Below are 20,981 nucleotides of genomic sequence, written 5' to 3'. Positions count from 1 at the left end.
CCCGTGGAGCTGGGTTTCTGCTGGGGGGGCTGTGTAGCCTAGAGACCTGTCAAGATTACAAATGAGCCTCGGGTTGGTCCCGTCCTGTCCTTGATTGCTGTGCCTGGGTGCTTTGAATGGCTGTGCTGCTGCCTGCATATTGTGTGTGTGCCACTCAGTGCCTTGCTTGATAATCTGGAAGTGCAGAGAGGCTACTGAAACATCTAAAGGGGGGGGGAAAAGATGGATGTCCTGTTTTCCCATGTAAAACATACTTTGAACTGGGTTAAAAGCTGGAACATTTCTACAAGTCAACTTCTGCTTCTAAAAATCCTTGTTTCCTAAGTGAGATAAGACTACCTGAAAATTGGTAGAGCTAAGAATTCTTGTTATTTAACAAGCGTGAACCCTATCCAACCCGAGATCAAATTGCTCTGAAGTAATACAGCCCCAGGGTGGAGGAAGAATATGTGCTCTCAGACCAACAGCTGCTGGGAATGTCTTGAATAAAGGTTCACTCCGATTTCAAATATTATTTCAACTGGTTTACAATCTCATCTCTCCTAGAAAAGTTATATGGTATTGAGGTGAGGAAAGCCAAGAATCACAGCATTTAAAACATGGTTGGTCTTGTATGGAAACAGGGAGAGTGAGTGTGGCAAACTAGTCATGCAGCTTTTGGACTGCCTGGAGGGCTTGGTTTCCTCTCTCTAATATAACCTCCCTAAAATGCACAGCTCTTCCAAATCCTTATTTTGCATCCAGACACTGTGCCTACAGATGGCACCACAGCAAGGCCCCTCTGGACAGATGGAAAGTAGCTCACTGGCCAGCCTGTCTGAGAACTGCAACCCTGACCTAAAAAAATCCACATATTTTTTTTTTTTTATCAGTTTGCAAAATTGACATATATGACTGTGGATGGTATTGAGCTAAAGATGGGAGATCTTTTTTGGCAGTTGCTTCTATCTCTGGAGAGTTTTCCCCCAAGTAGGGGAGCTCTAGGTTTGTTGACAGTGTTATGGAAAGCAGATAGAAATGCTTGATCAGGCAAAGCAGGTGCTCAGGCAGACATAAAGAGGCTCTCATTCAGCAAGGTAGTGAAAAGCAATTGTGACACTTTGCTGGGACAAACCAAGTCCAAAAGCAGCAGCCACAAGCCAGAATCCATCCTGGTTTGTGAGCACCTTGCAAGGGGAAGGAACAGAAAGACACTGATCCTGGCTAAGGGGTTGACTCTGCCTTCCTTGGCTGGCCAGGCACCAGGGCTTACGGTGCAGAGCCATTGTAGGAGAGGGATGCACCTGGGAAAGCTCTCTGGCTGACCCAAGAGACAGCTTCTCTCATGGGCAGCCAACCATTTCTAGGGGTGGTAAGCTCTACGTTTTATTCTTCTTTTTTTAGGACAGCTAAGGGTAATTAGCAGTGATGTTACAGAAAAAATTAGTTTTACGGTAACTTTGAACATTTAGAGCAATTATTTTATACTTCCTTGGCATTTGCACAGACTACTACACATGCATTGCTTCCCCAAGAAAGGTCCTCAGACCACCTTCATGTTGAGATGTCAGCATGAAACTTCAGCATTAAGGAAGATGCCACGTAGTGAAAACCAGCTTGACCAGATGTGGAAAATAATTAAGTTCACTTGAAAAATCACTCCAAAATATAACAAAATGGTAACCTTGTAAGCACAGTGAAAAACATTTAAAACATCCTGTATCCACTTCTGAAGTAAATCAGTGTTTAAGCAAAGCAATTGGCAAGACCAGGGCAAAGAAGAGGAGATACAGGTGTCAGAAAGACTTATGACATAGTTACAAAAGACAAACATCTTAAAGGATGATGTTTCAACCTCCTTCATAACTGATGCCATTCACAAAATGCAGGTTCATTACTTAGGGTATGCAAATACCCCTGCAGGCTCCAGCAGCGCTCACATTTCATCAAACCAAGCTGCCTACCTTTGGGCAATCACAGTGTGTACATGCTGCAAAAACAAGTAATTTGTTACTTACTCTTCTGAGCTGAATGTAATCTCTTACTCTAGGACAGCTGACTTACCTCCATATATTACCTTACTACAGAAGTATCATCTTCGTGAGTGAGCTAATTAAGTGTTCCCTAGAAGGATCAGCAGTGCTGGGTTATACTTCACAGTGCAAGATTTGAAAAGGCAGCTGTCAAAAAGCAGAAGCTGTAGTCAAATGAAAACAAAAGAAAAACCCATAAATACTAGTAAATGAGAATTAGTAACGTAAAGGGGAAAAAAAAAAGATTGTGACAAATAGAAAAGAAAGGCTGAAAACCTCTTTCAAATGCATCTTGGAGATAAGAAAGCTGCCAAAAAGCCATAAGATGGCGTGGGAGTGATTAGGGAAGCTTAAGTCCATGAATGAAAAGTAAACTTGATGTTTTGCCGTCAGAGGAGCTTTGGGGTGTTGCCAGACAGGAGATTTCCCTCAGCAGCAATGAGATGAAGGCACCGCTGAAAACTGAAGCATCAGGACTTGAGAAAGTGTCTATGACATGAAGGTCAGCAAACCCCATGGGAGATTCAGGTGGTCTCCAGCATGAAATGGATGAACTGGTAACTGTGCTGCAAGTAATTCACCACTCACCTCAACCCCCACCATGGTGAAAAGCAATGGAATTTAGGAAAAAGAGGCTGGCAAAATCTTTCAAAGAACTGCCCAAGGAGAAGGAAGATCACCCTCTCCAGGTTGAAAACTTGTGGCAAGACTGGTTGCAGCTGAGACATGTGAGTGGCCAACATCTGAGGCCATCTGCCTCAGCAATAAACACTTTCAGAACAATATGGAGCATGGAGTGCCAAGGTGTTGTTGATTATGCAAAATGACCCAAAACATTCGGCCCTGAATGAGTCTGTGGAAAGGTGAAGAAGGATCTTGTGACCGAGTGACTGGGTTATTAAAATGCTGGATGAAATTCAAGGTTGCTAAATGAGAAATACTACATGCAGGCCTCAAAGCCCTCTTTTGACATTGCCCAAACCTCCAACAAACAAGTGAGCAACTTCTGTTGACCTTGGTCTGAGTCCTGCGACAGAAGGGGAAAATAAAAAAGGTGGTTTGTAATCCCTGCAATCTCCATTTTTTTTAGTTGCCAAGTTGGATACTGGTTTAGGTGCTGGATACCAAGTACCAAATCTCACATGGCCTCCAGCTCCCCCATCTCCGAATCCTTGTATGCCTTGAGCAGCCTGACTAAACTGCCATCTAGACCAACATCATAAAGTGACTTCAGGCACTGTGCAAAAATGCTCACTTGTCTTTTTAGGAGCAAAGTAACTAAACTTTTCACTTTCAAAACATTTTTTTCCAGTCTGGAATCATGGTTAGGTGTCTTTGGTCCATCTATTCCAATTTCTGATGCAAAGCAGGACAAAGGACACCAGTGTCACATGTGGATTAAAGATGTTTAAAGACATCTTCAGTGTCTGGCTGAGAACTCACACATGAGCCCTGCTCCCTAGGTCTTTCCAATCCTACTGTCTCCTAGGCAAGGTCGGTCACTATTTATTGCTCTTGGATGTATCTATGCATGGCTATATACGTCTGGCAACAGAACCTCTCTTTTCACTGTATTCAGAAATATTCTGTAATGCCTCTTGGCACTTTTGGCCGAGATATTTAGCCCTTTTGAGAGTCTGTATCATTTCTACGTATCAAAAATTGTGCCAGTTTTGTCTGTCAATTTGTTGTCCTTCTATAAATATTACTTAAACTGCAGATTTTTTCCATTCCTTCACGATTTCTTGCCTCCGCCCCCCTCCACTGGTTTCTCATTGGCTTTTGTCCATGCCCTGTCAGACTAAGCACTGACGTCATTTGCTTGCCCATCCACCCAGGCTTTTCTTTAAATGTTTTCCCTGATGCTTTTAAAAACTGACCTCGGCAAACCATTGATTTCAGCAGCCAGTGCTTTTTTCTCAGCGTGGAGGTTACTGCGCTTTGCAAAACACTGTTTGCAGGAAGGCAGCGCCAGCGCCATGCTTTACTTTCAGCATTGCTCACTCCAACTCCCCAGGCACCCTCAGGCTTTGTGTGGGGGCTTGTTCCTCCCTACAGCACCCCATGCACCCAGATATTAGTGTGCTCCAGGTCATCCGTGCCTGGAACTGCAGCAGTGCTCAGCTGGAGATCCTGTCAAGGATCCTCCTTATTGCTAACTGCCTGGAAAGTGCTTCATCATTCCCTTCTGAGCACATTCTACATTTTCCATACACAGGGCAGACTTACCTGGTGAGTACTTCTCTTTTTTGCCTAATTTTGATTATTTTCCCAATTTCAGCTAATAAAAAGAAAATATTACTGTTATGATTGATTTTTCTTTAACTAGAACAAGCATGTTAGTTCCTTAAACATTCAAGTATTGTTATTTTTCTCTGAGGTGATATGAGCAGCTGAAGACCCTTTTTCAGACAGCTGCATTATTCTGTTATCCCTCTATTCCTTTTCTCCTAACCACAGTTGCTGTAGTTGTTAGAAGGATTATTTTTTCTTAATGTAGGTCAAGCTTTATTATTATTTCTATTAGTTATTCTTATTTCCAAGTACTTTTATCACATGGCCACTTACTCAAGGAAGTTCACTCACTGAAAGTTATCTCATGTTACTAAATCACAGCCTTTTGAAAAACTGGAAAAATACCACTCTTTCCACGATCTACAAGTTCACTTATTTCACTCTAAGGAAAAGTTACAGAACAACACTCAGTTCTCAGCTGAGACATTTTGTTCTGGCTGATGTCTCAATTTGTTTCTCTTGATCAAGGTTGATCCCTTGTCCTTAGGCAACCATCAATCTTAAACCAATCTTCATCTGTCATAAGGACATCTAAAATCATTGCCTTACTTGGGCATTCCATCACTTGTAAATTGATGAGAAACTCCCCCTGGCACACCATATTCTTTGGTATCCCAAGCCAAAGTCTCCTACTGACAACACAGTTTTCCTTGTCAAGCAAAGCAGGGGAGGTACAAAATAAATCAATATGTTTTTTGGGGGGATTCAGGAGTATTTATAGAAGACCCTTCAATGCCTTGATGAAATTGTGTGTCAGAGCATGCTTGGCTATCAGTTCTAGAGTGAATATGACTTTTAACATCACTTGTAAAGCAAATTCACAATGGCTCTTGCCTATTCCTTTATCCAACAGGTTAGATTGATCTAGCAGTTGTACCATATGACTGTGACCCTTAAAAATATCAGTTAACTACATTTCTTCCTACTCTGATTTCTATTTCCTCTTGCACTTAGCCCAGATGCAGTCTGCTCTCAAAGCTGGAAATGCTGCCTCTTCCCATCGTGCTGTGACATTTGTCCAGCTTGATCATGATGGCTTTACCATCACTCCTAGCATTAATCACCATGTGCAGTGGCTTGCCAGATGTTTTCAGGAGCCTGTCCATGCATCATCCAGGTACATTTCCAATGAGACAGTACCTCCACCGTGTTCTACATTAATTCCTACCTCTCCTCTTGAAAGGAGGTTTCTTCTCTGTAGCCAGAGTACTTGACCTACTTGGTCATCACCTGTGAGTTATGGGGCACCCTATATCACAGGTACCTGAGACACAGCAACAATAAATGTATAAAGAGTATGGCCAAAGGTAAAAGGCTTAGGAAAGTCAAGCTTCCAGATCAAACGGAGAAACAACTTTCTATGCAGCTTTGTCCTCTAACTCTTGACTAAGAAACATGATAAATAAAATAATAACACAGGTTAGCTGGAATCCAAAGGTGTTCTGGTGAAGACTGTCAGCATCGCATTTAGGTCCATCCAAGGAATCCTGATATGGGGAAAGCTAACTCACACCACTGCAAGTCAAGCAGGATGAGTGACAAAGCGCCTCCAGCAGAAGGGTACTGGGTGGAAAATACAGGGGCTTGACTGACTCGACAGACAAGTCAGACTCTTTCAGTGATACGATCTGAAAGAGATGGGATCCAGGAATGAGTGAAGGGAGGGTGCAGGTTCACTTAACACAAGGAAGAAGATGTGGGCTACTTAGTGGTTAGGTTTCCTGAACCCTCTGAAGCAAGTAAAGCACCATCCCACCCTCATGTGGTCAGGTGCAAGGAAAGTGATGCTCCCCACCCTCTCTGTGGGAACATCTGCTAGTATTCACCAAGAAATTCAGTGGGCCTGGTCAGAATCCCAGAATGGGTAAGGCTGGAAGGGACTACACCACTAGAGTAATCTGGTCTCAACCCCTCTCCTCAAGCAGAGTCATCCCAGACCACATGGGACAGGACTGCCTCCAGATGGTTCTGGAATATCTGCAGTGAGGGAGACTCCACAACCTCTCTGGGTAATCTGCTCCAGTGCTCAGACACATGCACAGTAAAGAAGTTCTTCCTTTGTTCAGGCGGAACCTCCTGTGTTCCAGTTTCTGCCCGTTGTCTCATGTCGTCTTGGCACCACCACCTGGCTCCTTCCTCTGACATCCTCCCTGCAGATACTTATAGACAATGATGAGGTCCCCTCTCAGACATCTCTTATCACGGCTAAACAGGCCCAGCTCCCTCAGCCTTTCCTCATGAGGCACTTCCTCACCTAATGATCTTCATTCCCCTTTGCTAGACCTGCTCCAGGAGATCCATGTCTCTTGTGGATGGAGGAGCCCAGAACTGGACAAAGCACTGCAGATTTGCCTCACCAGGGCTGAGTGGAGCCTCACCTCCCTCGCCCTGCTGGCAATGCTCTTCCTAATGCATCCCAGGACACCACTGGCTTCTTGGAGACCAGGGCACACTGCTGGCTCATGGAAAGCTTCTTGTCCACCAGGACCCCCAGATCCTTCTCTGAAGAGCTCCTTCCCAGCAGGTCAGCCCCCAGCCTGTGCTGGGACATGGGGTTATTCTTCCACACATGTAGGGCCCTGCATTTGCCTTTGCTGAGTTTCAGAAGATTCCTCTCTGCCCATCTCTCCAACCTGTCCCTCTGAAGGGCTGCACAACACTCTGGGGTACTGGCCACTCCTCCCGGCTTGGTGTCATCAATAAACAGGATGAGGAAGCATCTACCCTTCATCCAAGTCATTGGTGAGTAAGTTAAACAAGGATGGGTGTACTGAACCCTGTGGAACACCACGTGTGACAGGCCTTCAGCTAGACTTTGTGCCACTGACTATGACTCCCTGGAATCAGCTGTTCAGCCAATTCTCAATCCACCTTACTGTCCACTCATCCAGTCCACACTTCCTAAGTTTGTCTAAGAGAATCTTGTGAGAGACAATATTGAAAGCCTTGCTGAAGTCGAGGCAGACAATATCCCCTGCTCTGCCCTCATCCATCTTCATCCAGGTAGTTGTCTCATGGTAGAAGGCAACCATGTTGGTCAAGCATAATTTGCCTTCAGTGAATTCAAGCCAACTCTCCTGCTCACCTTCTTGTATTCCACAGGCTTAGAGATAACCTCCAGAAGGAGGTGCTCCATCACCCTCCTGGGATTGAGGTGAGGCTGACTGGTTTCCTGGGTCCTCCTTCTTGGCCTCTTTGAAGAATGGGGTGACATGTGCTTTCTTCCAGGCCTCAGGCCCCTTTTCTGATGTCAGACCTTTCAAAGATGACCACTGTGGTGTTCACCAGTTCCTCAGCATTGTGGATGCAACCCTACAAGGGCCATGGATTTGTGGATATCCCATTTCCCTAGGTGATCTCTAACCCAATTCTCCCTGCCCAAGGGAGAATCTTCCTTCCAACATTCCTGAGGGGTAAGAAGCTGATGAACCAATCTGCCTAAATATTCAATGGGAAGACCTTATTGCAAGTCCAGAGATAAGATCCTAAAAGGATGGTCTTGGACAAATGTTCAAGAGGTCAGCACTCAGCAGCCACAGTCCTGAGCTGAATGCTGGCAGAGGGACTGCCCAGATGCATCCTGCCATGGAACCCCATTCAGTCTGTGCTCAGACTGTTCTTGGGCATAAAACATTCACATTAATGCACCAACACTGAGCTAGACAGGACTTGATATTGCTTCCTGAGCAGGCACTGCCAAGAAGTGTCCTGGAAAAGAGGCGACATTAGGGACTCAAGAAGCAACACAGCACTGCGTAGTTCCTAGACATCACAGTTCCCAGCAGGGTGCGTGGTGGAGAAAAGCAGGCTCCACACCCCCCAAAGAATGAAAAGGAGCCCACAGAGAAGAACTCAATAGATGGAGGGAACACATCTCATTTCAGCATCAAAGATGTGGGGTCACCACTGCTGGACAGGTAGGTGGCCCAGCTAACACCAGGGGCCTTGGGCTGCGCTTCCCACACTGAGGAATTGCTGAGGCAAAGGATCCATGCCGCATATCCTGCCGGAGAGATCTTGGAGGCTGTCAGATTGGTGGGGGAATAGAGCCTCTTGCTGGTGATACAATTCACCAGGGAACAGCATCTTGCACACGTGGGTGGCAGAGATTTTCGGTTTCACTGCAAATGGAGTCCTGGCAGGCAGTGTGGGACCAGGGTCACCACGCGTCCTGGGACACGGGTGTCTACCACCTGCTGCTCCTCTGGGCAATGACTGCTCAAGGCAGAGATGTCAGTCCTGTGCTTCATTCCTGAAATCTCTCAGGGTATGTACTCTGCAGTCTTGTATGTCCCTTAAGCAGTACCAAGGCAAAGGTATGCATGTCCTGGATTATGCACAGGGAAAACCAGTTGTCAGCCACTCACAGAACTCTCCACAGGAGAGAAAGGACAGAAAACAGTGCAAAGATGCCTACAGGAAAGGGGATTTACATGAAACTGAAGAGCCTCCAGACAGGATAGGAAGTGACCCCTGATCTGCTGTGTGTGTGAGGCATCATCACTTGAAAGTAGAAAACTGAAATAGTATAATATTTCCTCTGGCTTTAGCTCTTTTAGGTAGAAAAATAAAGAGGGATGAGGGAAAGAAATGGAAACAGTTGAACAAGGTGGCATAGAGGTGAGGGCCATGGCAGGCACTGAGGCACACACCTCCCACCTACTCACACACCCACAGGCAGCCAGGGCTTCTGCTGCTTCCCAGCACCCTGTTGCTCCCATGAAACACTTTCCCATCTTCCTGCAAGAAGTGAAGACGGCAGTCAGGAGCTGCAGCAGACCACAGGCTGAGAACTGCCATTCCCCAGCACCAGCAGTGCTCCACCTGCACCCTGATTTCCTGTTTCCTGCTCAATTCTTCTGCCGTTTGCAGGGACTCGCCTCCCTGCCTGCTCCAACCAGCTCAGCCCCTGCTGAAATGCCAACACATACCTTAACACATTGTGCAGGCATGGGCAGAGCACCTCACCCTGCCCAAACACGGACACTGTGGTGCAGTGCATGGATGCCACAGCGCTCCCACCTCAAGCACCCAGCAGCATCAGCTACCCAGGCCACATCTACAGAGAGAAACTGTGCATCCCTCAGCCCCCATTTTATCTTCCATACGTAACCTTAGCGATGATCCAAAAACTCTACTGCCATGTACTTTCTCTTCCCTTCAGTACCTTTAGTAGGAAGCATTTTTTCTCCAGAGCTTCACCTGCCTTGGCTGTGCAGGCTGTGTCCACTTCTCAGTGATCACACTGCCTCTCTGGAGGCTGCTCACTCCCTCCTGACACCCTGCCAGGGCCCAGCCTCCCGTCACCATCACCAGAGGAGCAGGTGCTGCAGCCAGCCAGGAAAATGCCACAGGAGATGGTGGGACAGGGGATCCCCCACTGTGGTTACACTGAGGTGGGATATGGCTCTGAGGGCAGGCAGGAAGGTGGTCTGGGATGCCCTGGTGTGGCAGAAGAGGCCAGGAAACAGGAAGAGGTTCACAAGCCAGAATCAGTTCCATTTTCAATCCTTCAGCCTCTGCACTGATGATGCTCCAGGTTAAAAACAAGGCAGCCCATGCAGCACCAGTACCTGTTGAGGGCCAGTGGCTCTAAGCACAGGGATCTCACCACTGTCCCTTCTGCCAGTCCCACCTGGCATGCCCAAGGGATGGGACTCCCATGGGGAGACCCACTGATGTGGGCTTGGGGTCTGATGGACGACAGCCCCGCCTCAAGCCACGCATCGCCCACACAGCACAGGGAGAGCCCACACTCAGCGAAGCTGTAGAAAAGGAAATTGTCCCATTTAATGACCTCACCCCCGTAACACAGACGTGAGCGCATCGCCGACGGGCGGCAAAGCAAAGTGCACAGTGAGCGGGACTCAGCCCCTGCCCTGGAGAAGGCGTGGGAGGGCTCGGGGTGCCCGGCACGGTGTGGGGACCAGCCAGGTGCCCGGCCAGCAGCAAGGACAGGGAGAGCCCCCGGCTCGGTCCAGTTGGCACCAGTGTCAGGTCCAGTTTGCAGGGAGGTACGGCTCTCGTTTGGCTCCGTAGCGCAGGGAGGGCAGGGGCAGGTCAAGTGTACCAGGACGGAGGCCAGAGGAGGTGGGTCTGGGGGCGCCTGGGAACAGGTCCTGCAGAACGCCACCATGGCAGGTTTGGAGCCTCCCTGCCCAAACCACGGTTTAACCAATGCAGGGAAAGGGAATAGAGAAGGGGCTGAAGGCAGAGCAGCCTGGGCAAGGGCCCTCAGGTCTATCTAGCTATTCCCATTTGCAAAGTAGCCGGTGAAGGGGTGTGTGGGATCTGCCAAGCACCCCAAAATGGGAGTGTGCCTGGGCGACAGACGTTTACCAGTAGTTCCACGTCCCTGACAGTCTCTCCCAGGTGTGACTCAGGCAACCCCGTGCCAGGAAGGGGGTCCAAGGGAGCCAGGCCTCCCCTCATTATCTGATGGAAGCATCGCTGGGGGGATCACGGTCAGATTCCTCGCTCTCCTCATTCGGGGCTGACTCGCTGTTGGAGGTCGGGGTGAAGGCAGGAGACTTTCTGCAGAGAACAATAAAGGGCAGCAGTCATAGCATCACCCGGGGGAGGGAAAGGACCCAGTTTAGTGTGGGCAGGAGTCACAAGAGGGAGAGAAGCTGAAGTGCCCCTTTGGGGCATGTGTATGTCTGCAGGAATCCCTGGGTGCTGGGGGGGTGTTCCAGAGGACACCATTCTATTTCAGAGTATGAAGCAGAGCTGGGGGAGATGCTCGTGGGGCCTGCCCAGAGCAGAACCTTGACAAGGTATGTAAGGCTAGGGGTCTGTGGAAATTCACCACAGGGGTCCCCAGCCTGGAGCCACTCTGGCTCCAAGGCCTTTGGGGACTTACACGATGTCCCTGCACAATGGCAGCTCCTCTCTCTCTCTCAGAGGAGGTCTGGCTTCATGTGTCAAATGTGACTCCTGTGTGTCAAAAAGGTTAAAAGTGACCTTCTGCAGAGGCAGCACCATGACCTGTGTGGAGACCAGCCAGGAGTTCAACAGCCTCTGGGAACTGCCCTCTCTCCACACGAGGGAGGGCAGGAGTTCTACCATGTCCTTCAGCTCCCTCTCACCACCACCCTGGCTTCAAGACCCAGGGCACGGGTGTCCTGGCTCTCCTGCTGAAGCTCACCTGTCCCCAGACTGAGTGATGAGCCGCCGGCAAGTCTCCATCTGCACATCCAAGCCTCGCTTCATGCTGCACATTTCCATGTACTCGTGGAGGTGCCGGTTCATGTCATTTTTGGCTGTAGCCAGTTCCAGCTGCTCAAGGGAAACAGTGCAAAGATGATCCCAGGCCATGTGGTGCAGGGCAGTGGGCACGGCCAGACCAAGGGCTGTCACCCACGTTACCAGTGACTGCTCCAGCACTGTGACTCCCTCCCCCAGGGACTCACTCCCCCATTTCACACCCTTCTGTGCCATGGCTCCCCCATTTCTTCCTTCTCCCACCTCTATTTGGTCGATGGTTTCCTGGTACTCCTTCTCACGGCTCTTGAACAGCGACTCTGTGTCCTTGATCACCTTCTCCAGGCTGTCATCCTGCTGCTGAGGAGAGCAGACAGCAGGTTTAGAGGCAGGGAAGCGTCCAACATGAGGAACCAAAGGCAAGAGAGAGACAAATCAGAGAAAGAACTGGCAGCACTGGGAAAAGAGGAAGAAATATATACAGTGTAGTACAAATAAGACAGGAGTCAGTCCTGTCAACATGGACTTGAGAGACTCAGGACTCGCCACACTGGGCAGTGACCACATCAGCCTGAACAAGTCCAGCATTGCACTGAAGATTTGGAGAGCACAGACCGTTCCCAAGCATGACACATCCCCAGAGGCCTGCCAAGAGCCAAAGATCTGGGATGACAAGGGCTTTGACCAGACACCAAGGTCCCCCTTCAGGCAGTTTTGCTGCACAGTGAGTAGGTGGGCTGGAGAACATGAGCAAGGATCACCAGAAACCAGTCCACCCAGAGAAGTGTTCTGTTCTGGATGGGCTGTGGCTCTCCCCACATGTGTGCACCCCGCCCTCAGCACACCCCTCAGGCTACTGGTCCCTGGCCTGTCTCTAAAAAGGAGACCTCGACAGGGATGCTGTAATGTATTCATGCAGAAAAGGCCGGAAAGCATCTTGTACCAGCCTGCAAAGGGAAAGGGGCTGAAATCTGGTCTTTGAGAGAGCATCTTCCCAGGCTCAGGCAGGATCGAGTGTCCCAACCCAACAAGACCTCAGGGCCCTGACACCACCGTTACCTCCCCCTGCACCTCTGCAGCTGCAATGGCATATCCAGAGAAGTCCTCCCAGAGGAGCAGCGTTTCTTCTGTCTCCTCCCACGTGAGGCTGTCACAGTCATCCTCAAAGTCATATTCCCTCCTGGGCACAAGGGAACAGCACATCAGCACCCAGCAGGAGAGCACAGCAGGCAGGGGGCTGTGTCGGTGCCAAAGCCTTGCACCCGCTCACGAGCAGGGCTGCAGCTCTTGGGAGCCTAGTTAGGGTGAATGAACTCAGGTGTGCCCAAACCCAACAGCTGATGGGGAAGGGGTTGGCTTTATGGTCAGGAGCCCCAGCAAATCCAGGCGCAGTTTCCCAAAAGACAGGAAGGAGGGCAAGAGGAGGGGAGCTGGACCAGCTCTCACTCTTGGCATAGGTGGGCTCAGGTCCCCCAGGGGGTCATTCCCGCTGTGCACAGAGCACAGAGTGACCATTCTCCACAGCAGCATCTTTCATCTCGCCCTCACCTGGGAAGGGAAGCCACAGACCACCCTCGCCCTCCCCATCCCAGGACCAGCAGGGAGCCTGGTGCTGGAGCCTGGCTCGACACCATGGGCAGAGGTGCACAACAGCCGCACTCACAGCTGGTTTAGCATCCTCTGCATTTCCTCATTGATACTCATGGCCGTGGTCTCGTCCTCCTCCTCCTCATCAGGTTTCCGGGAGGCATCGCTCTCTGACAGCGAGGTATCCTCGTCGCTGACCTGCTTGCGCTCCCGCTTCCGCCCCACCGAGGCTGGGACCTTAACGGGAGACAAGTGCAGAGACTACAGAAACGAGGCCAGGTCCGAGGTCAGGAGCAGGTAGTTGGGAGGAGATGGAGGGGAAAGGAATGGTGGAGGGACAGAAAGGCAGGGAAAGAGAGAAAGACAGAAAGAAAGGAAGAAAAGAGAGAGAGAGAGAGAGAGATGGGCTCATTATGATCAGGTTAAAGATGGGTGCAATGGATAAAACATGGTTTTAGCATTTTCTAAAATTAAAACTAAGCAACTTAAGATGGAATCTATTAATTTGATGAGAAAAAAAACCAATGTGGTTTTACTGCAGAAAAACTCAAATCACCCACCACCCCAGTCTAGAGACAGGGAAACACAGTGACAGAAACAGGAAAAAAGAGACAGTCTGAAAAAGGTGAAATATGTCAATATTTTTATAGGCCGACCTTTTTTAAAGAAAGTTTAAATTTTTTAAAATTTCTCAACTGAATGGAACTAACCAGTTGCTTCTGTAGGGATAAAGAGCGAGACAGAAAGGCAGCAACATCCAGAAAGAGAAAAGAGACAGAGACAGAGAAGAGAGACAGAGAGAAGATGACGGAGAGGGGAAGGGAAAGGAGAGAGATGGAGTTAGAGACAGACACTCAAGCAACTTGTCTCCCTCCTGCAGCTGTTCCCCTAGCACTGTGGGGTCCCCGGGCCCAACAGAACAGGTCAGCAAGAGGTTGAGGGGACTCTTGATGTCCAAAGCAACATCTGAAGCTTTCTACCTCCACTCTGTGCCCTTTTGCCCGGTCGTCCCGAGAGAGACGGAAAGCAAGGGACTGCAAGGAGCAAGGGCGAGGGTGACCAAGTGTCTCCCCGGGCAGGGGGCTGGTGTTGTCTCTTCTACCTCCTTTGGGATCTCTCCTCCCCAGAGCTGGTGGCTGAGTCGGGAGCAGCAGCGGGCGCTTCTCACCTGAAACATCTTGATCATGTCCTCACAGTTCCGCTGCTGTGCCACATCACACAGCTTGGCAGTGATGTCGATGCGACGGCAGATGTCCATGTCCACCTTCATGGCCTTCTCCTGGATCTTGGTGTCCAGCTCCGTGATGTTCTGAAGCCACGGGACCACAGGAAGGGAACAGAGGAGGAATATTACACAAGACAGATGGCAATCGGTGCCGCCACATTCCTTCTCGTGCAGGACTGCTCCCACATCCCTGCTTTGCTCACTGTGCCCCAGACCAACCCTCCCAGTTGCTGCATGGGCCCCACCAAGGAACCCCTTTTCTACACAGGCATGCCACATGGGTAGGACACTGCTGTGGGGTTGGAGAGGGATTAGAGACTCACATTGCTCATCAGACCCTTGAAGACAACAAGCTCTGCCTTGAGCTGCTCCACCTTCATGGCCAGCTCCTCCTGGCAAGCTTCGGCCTCCTGGGCTTCCTGTGCCAGGGAGAGAGAGATGTGCAAATCAGCACTAGTGTGGGGCAGCTGGGGTGTAGAAAAGGGGGAACAGCAAGGCTCACCTCCTGCAGCTCAGTCACCCGGTCCTGAAGCTGGACACGCACCGTGTACTCCTCTTCCCATCTAGGGAGACAAATGCTGGTCAGATCCCATCGGCCTTGCCTCGCTGGCTGCCAAAGGGAGAGGACGGAGCGGCAGCTGCTCACCCCAAAGCTATCCGAGAAGGGGGGGATGACAGCACCGGGGCAGGAAGGAGAACGTGCCCAGGAATGCATGGCCTCTTGTTTTCAGGGATGGCAGCTGCCAAGCCCATCGGCCCCCCCGGCCACAAACGCTGCCCCACCACGGCTGCCTGCCCGCCCTGTGATGGGGGGAGCTGGGGACACCGACCGCAGGCTCTGCACGGCAGCTGGGCCGCACGCCCTGCCACAGTGGGGCTGGCCCATGGCCTGTCACAGCCCACTGGCCTCTCCATCTGCCCCCGAGCCCCAAAGCCCTGGGTCACAGCAGCTCCAACCCTCAACAACGGGTGTGCAGATGTATTGCAGAGTTGCCCCCATCTGCATAATTTTTGTGACCACGTTTGTGTGTCTGCGGCGTTGCAGTTCAGGCTGTCCAGAAGCACAAACCCTGATCTTGACACCAAACCACCTCACAGCGTGAGTGACCATGATTGTGCACGAAGGGCTGCTCTTCTGCCTGTCCCAGTGCAGAGGGCTGCCCTGGGCCAGGCCATGCTGCCTGGGCAGGGGCACAAGACCCCTTGGCTCTACTGCTCTGCAACAGGTTGGATTAAAGAACACTGTGTCGTCCCACAAGGAAGCTGGATGGATTGTGCCACTTTATGCCAGGCTGTCCAGTGGGTATTGGGCTCTGCAGCTTTGCAAAAAGCGGAGCTGCAAGGCGCCCAGCCTTGCTGTGCAAAGACACATCCCCTAGCAATTATTATATTATATTTCACTGCATGAGATCAACCTCTTGGGTCTCGCTGCAGTGTTGGCCCAGCCCACGGTCTGTTGGGAGGCCATCAAGTCCTACAGCTCTTGGCTAAATGATGATCCCATAGAGCAAGGGGGTTGGCATGTGCTGCGGTGCAGCATGGGGCAAGGCTGCTGCATTCTTACCCAGCTCCTGGCTCTTCTGGGAGAGCCAGATTTTTCTGAGAAAGCGAGATCACTCTGGGATAGCAACCAGAGCTGGGCTCTTCCTGGTGCTGTGAGGTCTGGTTTCTATTTAATGCCTGCAAGCACCAACACAGACACTGCGACTCTGCACAAGGATGTGAAAAATCTCTCCTCTCACTTACCCACACCAAGTTTGAACAATAAATCCTAAGGTCTAGGAGGCCAGAAAGCATATGAAAAGCCCTCACATTTGTTATCTCGGGGTATCTGGACAATCTGACGACGTGGGAGAGCCCTGGCTTGTGAATTTCTAAGCTCTTAAAGCTAGCAATAATGCTCCTTACTCAAACAAGAACAAAAGTGTGCACTCCTCGTGTTGGTGTTGGACCCATACCCCAGCTTCAGAAGGGGAATCAAAGAGTGTTCCCATTCCTTTTGGAAAAGAGAGATGAAGGGAAAAGAAAGGAGAAAGTTAAAAGGTAGAATTGCCCTTATATGGGAACTGCTCAAACAAAGCCTCCCTCCCCAGGGACAAAAACAGCTTCCACCATAATAAAAAAATTTCAGCATCTTTCTTGGTGTGGCACTGCCTCTTTTTTGGTCCCCGCCTCCCTCTGGGTCTCTATATAGCCCAGACTCACTGGGGACATAAAGCATAGCTGCACATCCTGCTAAGAGTTCATTTCACACCAATGCTGTGGAAGACGAGAGCAGGTCACACACACACCGACTTAAAAGGCAGGAGAAAAGAGCGATTCAGCCCACCAGGGACAAATCCATACACCCATACACTGCAAACCTCTCTCCCTCATCTCCTGCCTGGCTCCTTCTCCCCTGCTCCCTCCTGCAATGCACCACTCCTAATAATAACCTGCCTGCAGCACTGCGCCCGCCGCCACCGCCAGGTCGCTGCCAGCTGGAAGCAAGGCTGCCCCGCACAACCCCAGGGCCAGCGGTGCACCAGGGGGAGAGGGAAGGTCCTTCCTGCACTGCTGCAAAGCAACCACCTGCCCAAAGGCAGACAGCGAGGGCAGGAGGGTCCCGGCTGCACGCAGACCTGACCACCTCCTTGCCAGCTAGGGGACAGCTCTCCCAAAGCCAGGGACGTGGAAAGATGCAGTGCTGTCCCTGCCAGGTGTGTCCCTTCAACAAGTTCACTTAATAAAATCAACAATTCCCCCATCTTTAAAAATCCTGTTCACTGCAACAGGCACTTACCCCATCCTGCAGGGTCAGTGCACACCGGGGCTTTGGGCTGCTCGGGGCCTGAGGCTCCACTTATCCCCCCTCTTGCCACATCTGAACTATGCTGGAGCTCACCTCAGTGGGGATGGCCCTGCAGCCTGGCACAGCTCCTCAGAGGGCAATTACAACAACAAAAGACTTCTTGAAGCATTTTAATAAACAAGAGGGCTAATAAGAATGATGGAGAGACTTTGTACCAGACCTTTTACCTGCAGTGACAAGAGGCGAAGGTTTTAAACTGAAAGAAGGTAGGTTTAGATTAGACATAAGGAACAATTTTTTATGATGGTGGTGAGGCACTGGAGCAGGTTGCCCAGAGAAGTTGTGGATGGCCTATCACTGGAAATGTTCAAGGTCAGCACTTTGATCAACCTGACCTAGTGAAACCTCACAGCAGGGAGATAGGACTGTGTAACCCCTAAAGGTCTTCTCCAACCCAAACCATTCTGTGACTCTAACACACTGTGTTACAGCACTACTCACTCCACACCTCCAGTGTGACCTTGCAACATCCAGGATAAGAACTACGTGTGAATACAAGTACTAGGTGTAGCAGACAGCACAAACCTGATGAGACTCCCAGATCCCCAGCACTTAGCAGGTCTGTGTGATATTCACAGGCACCCTTTGCCCCTATCCAGGCCACCTAATTTCAGTCTGCTCCTCCCAAGTGCAGCTCCTGTGAGCCTCTCTCCTGCTGCTGCAATTATTCTCATCCTTCCCTACGGCCTCCAGAGCCTTCCTGGAGCCCTGAGTTGAACTTCAGGCCCTGTGTATCCAGAGAGAAGCTCCTGCTGCACTGCTCCAAGTGCTGTGGGGCGCACGGCAGCAACGCTGTCCTGATAAAAGCACAAGCTCCAGCACCCAAGCCATGGGTAGGAGAACTGGGAAGTCCTGCGTTAATATGGCCTCTTCCATCTGTCTCCAGGCAGGTGGCAAAGGCATGACACCAGCTGCACTGTCCCCATGACAGATCACAGCCCACCAGGAAGGGAACTCTCAGCTCCCAAGGGATGTTGGTGTCAGCCCCCAGCATGGAGAAGGGTGTGGAAATGGAATCCTTCTGTCCCATTCCCCTGTTTGGGACCTAGCTGTACCCGTCAGAAAGTTCCCAGTGCTGGATAGGGTCTGGGGGTGGGGTCTGCTTTCCCCCAGCTCCTGGTAACACACTCCAAAAATAGATCCCACCAATAACATTGGCTCATAGCAGCTTGTGGTGCCCCTCCATCTCACCCTCAGCAGTGCCTCTGTCAACCCCTCTGCAGCCTTCCCTGAAGCTCACTTGCCAGAGCAGGACTACCCTGAAAAGCTCTCCATTCCCCCAAAGTTTCAGCAGCACCAACAAACCCAACTTTGTCCTCTCTGGCTGACCCACTTTGAGGGTCAAGCTTTCCTGGCCAAAAAACTGGATCCAGCTTTCCCACTCTCTGATCTGAAAATGCAATGCAAGGAGTGCTGCTCCCCTCTGGAGAAGGAGCCTGACCACTGGCTTAATAATAAAAGGCCTTAGGTACATACAGCAGTTGGTGGGAAAGAAGAGATGCCAACACTTCCTTTCCATGTGCCTTGCTCAGTGCCTCCAGAGCATCTGACAGGCAAGTTTGCTCAGCTTAAGCCTTATAAAGCCAAAAGCATAAGGTGTCATCTTGGACCCCAGCCTCGATCTTGGCACTGGAGCCCGTGGCCGTGCAGAACTGGTGGATGGCACAGCCCCCGTGGGGAGTTGGGTGTGGAATCACAAATTTTCTAACTGCGTCCAAAGCGGTTGTACCAGACCTTTTGCCTGCAGTGACAAGAGGTGAAGTCATAACGGGACTTCTGAAAAAACCCCAAAGCGCTTGCTCGGGTGGTGTCAGTCGCCAGTGACGCTCTCGCCCGGCCCTGCGCTCTGACCCCGCGACGCCAGCCCAGCCTGATCTCATCCTACGTGCGGATCCGGGGCAGCCTCGGAAACTGGCCTGACACAAAAGCACCGCTGGCAAGAGGCGGCCACCCTGCACGGGAAAGAAGAACGGGCCAAGAGATTAGCTTTGCATTCTGCTTCACCCTTCTCCAAGGCACATGCCAAGCCACAGCTATTTTGGGTCGGGAGGAAAACCCCGAGGAGTGGGGTGTCCTGCCTCGGCTCTCTGCTGCTGAGGGGCCAGCTGGAGAGCACTGGCGAGGGAAAGGGCCTAGGAGAGGCCAGCCACCCTGCTGAGGGGCTTCTCAACACCTTCCGACACATCCAGAGAAATCTTTCCTTCCCAGCAGCCTTCTCCTATCCAAACCCGCTCACTGCTGCATGTCCACCTCCCTCACCTACTTTCAGGCTTCTCCTCCTTCCCGAGCATTTCCAGATCCCCTTGGTTTTAAAACACAGCTCCCGGAGTTATTCCTTCCCTGCCTGGAAAAGCATTTCTAGTCCCTCATGCCAGGTTGGTAAGATGGAAAAGGGCTCAACGAACATCCCGAGAGGGTTCGCACACCAGGCGGCAAGGGAGGAGACCCAGGCACAAACAAATGCTTTCAGGAGTCCACATTTTTCCTCACGCTGCCTGTGCTCCCGAGAAGTCTGGTCAGGACTGTCGCCTTCTCCCCCTGCTTCCCCCTCGCATCGCCCACCGGACAGAGAGAGCCCTGCAGGCGATAGTTTCGGTCCCCCGGGGAATGCCGCTGGAGCCCCTCGTTCCCGCCGCCCCTTCTCACCTGCGCTTGTACTCGTCGCGCTCCCTCTTCACCTTGGCCAGCACGTTGTAGAGGGCTCGGATCTCGGGGGTGATGGTGTCGATCTGCACACCCACCCCGTCGGGGTGGACCCAGGAGACGCCCGGTCCCTGCACCAGGGTGGTCTCGGGCCCCGGGCCGAGCCGCCGGGCTTGCGAGAAGGACCAGATGGTGCCGGGCATGAAGCGGGAGCCGGCGGAGAAGGCGGAGGGCTGGCCGGGACCACCGGGGCGGGAGCCGGGGGACCCCAGCGCCCGGGCCGAGCCCAGCCCCAGCCCCAGCCCGGGCCCCAGCCCGAGGCCCAGGGTGCGGATGGGACCCACGAAGCCGGTCTGCACCGCCTGGTCCCGGCGCGGGGGTCCGCGGCCGCGGCCGCCCGCCCCCTCCTCCAGCGCCTGCTGCAGCTGCTTCTCCAGCTGCCGGTTGCGCCGCTCGAGCTCGTGGACCTTGGCCAGGAAGCAGCGGAACCGCAGGTTCAGCGTCTTGAGGACGCTGATGTTGGAGCCCAGGTCGTTGCGGAGGGCCATGGCGGCGGGCGGCGCGGGGAAGGGGCCGGCGGGCGGCTCCCCGGCCAGGGGCTCGGCGGCGGGCGGCGGCGGCAGCTCGGGGCCCGCCAGCCCCTGCTGCTCCTGCGGCAGGAGGAAGAGGTTGGGGCCGAAGAGCGGGTTCATGGCGGCGGCGGGACGGGGCGGGGAGCGCCGGGCGGGGGGATGCGCCCGGCCGGCCCCGGCGGCGGGGGCGCGGCTTCCGCTGCGGCGGGGATGCGGCGGCGGGCGCCGAGAGCCGCCCCCGCTCCCGCCCGCTCCCCGCCGCCGGCCCCGGGCGGAGCGAGCAGAAGAGGGAGCACGGCAGAACCTCCCTTTCGTCTGACGGCCCCCGTCTCTCCCCACGCCGAGGGGCGGCTCGGCCTCCCCGGAGGGTTTCGGGGCGCTCCGGGGCGAAGGGACGCGGCCCGGTCCAGCAGGATTCCCCGGGAGGGAAGTCCCTCTCCGGCACCGCTAGCTGAAGCCCCGCCTGTTTCTGAGTTCCGTAACTAGCCCAGCCGCGACGCAGTGTGCTTCTGCCTCCTTTTTAATTTTTTATTCCTTTTTTTTTGGCATAGAATTTAGTGTTTTCCCAGAGCTGCCCCCCTTAAAGAGGGCAT

The 20,981-nt window shown here is 52.1% G+C and overlaps 1 protein-coding gene and 1 long non-coding RNA gene across 7 annotated transcripts; one reads left to right on the top strand and one right to left on the bottom strand.

Annotated features, from left to right (window-relative positions):
• Positions 1-3,100: 3,100 nt before the first annotated feature.
• LOC137469273 (uncharacterized) lies at positions 3,101-6,429 on the top strand. The gene is made up of 2 exons (XR_010996423.1): positions 3,101-4,244; positions 5,267-6,429. It is a non-coding gene; the product is annotated as an uncharacterized lncRNA (long non-coding RNA).
• Positions 6,430-10,073: 3,644 nt separating this feature from the next.
• On the bottom strand, positions 10,074-20,604 carry IFFO1 (intermediate filament family orphan 1). 6 transcript variants are annotated; one of them, XM_068181849.1, is made up of 9 exons: positions 19,820-20,604; positions 14,825-14,885; positions 14,646-14,741; positions 14,266-14,406; positions 13,174-13,358; positions 12,570-12,690; positions 11,775-11,867; positions 11,455-11,585; positions 10,074-10,841 (listed from the first exon to the last, which is right to left on the bottom strand). In XM_068181849.1, the coding sequence occupies exons 1-9, from the start codon at positions 20,506-20,508 to the stop codon at positions 10,739-10,741; spliced, it is 1,620 nt and encodes a 539-aa protein (XP_068037950.1). In that variant the 5' UTR covers positions 20,509-20,604; the 3' UTR covers positions 10,074-10,738. The 6 variants fall into 6 exon arrangements, with proteins under 6 accessions (XP_068037950.1, XP_068037951.1, XP_068037952.1 ...); XM_068181850.1 differs by having other exon boundaries at positions 11,775-11,870; positions 12,582-12,690; XM_068181851.1 differs by having other exon boundaries at positions 12,582-12,690.
• Between the last annotated feature and the right edge of the window lie 377 nt (positions 20,605-20,981).

The sequence above is a fragment of the Anomalospiza imberbis genome, chromosome 2 (assembly GCF_031753505.1).
Source record: "Anomalospiza imberbis isolate Cuckoo-Finch-1a 21T00152 chromosome 2, ASM3175350v1, whole genome shotgun sequence".
Lineage (NCBI taxonomy): Eukaryota > Metazoa > Chordata > Aves > Passeriformes > Viduidae > Anomalospiza > Anomalospiza imberbis.
This window is presented reverse-complemented; position numbering and strand designations above follow the sequence as displayed.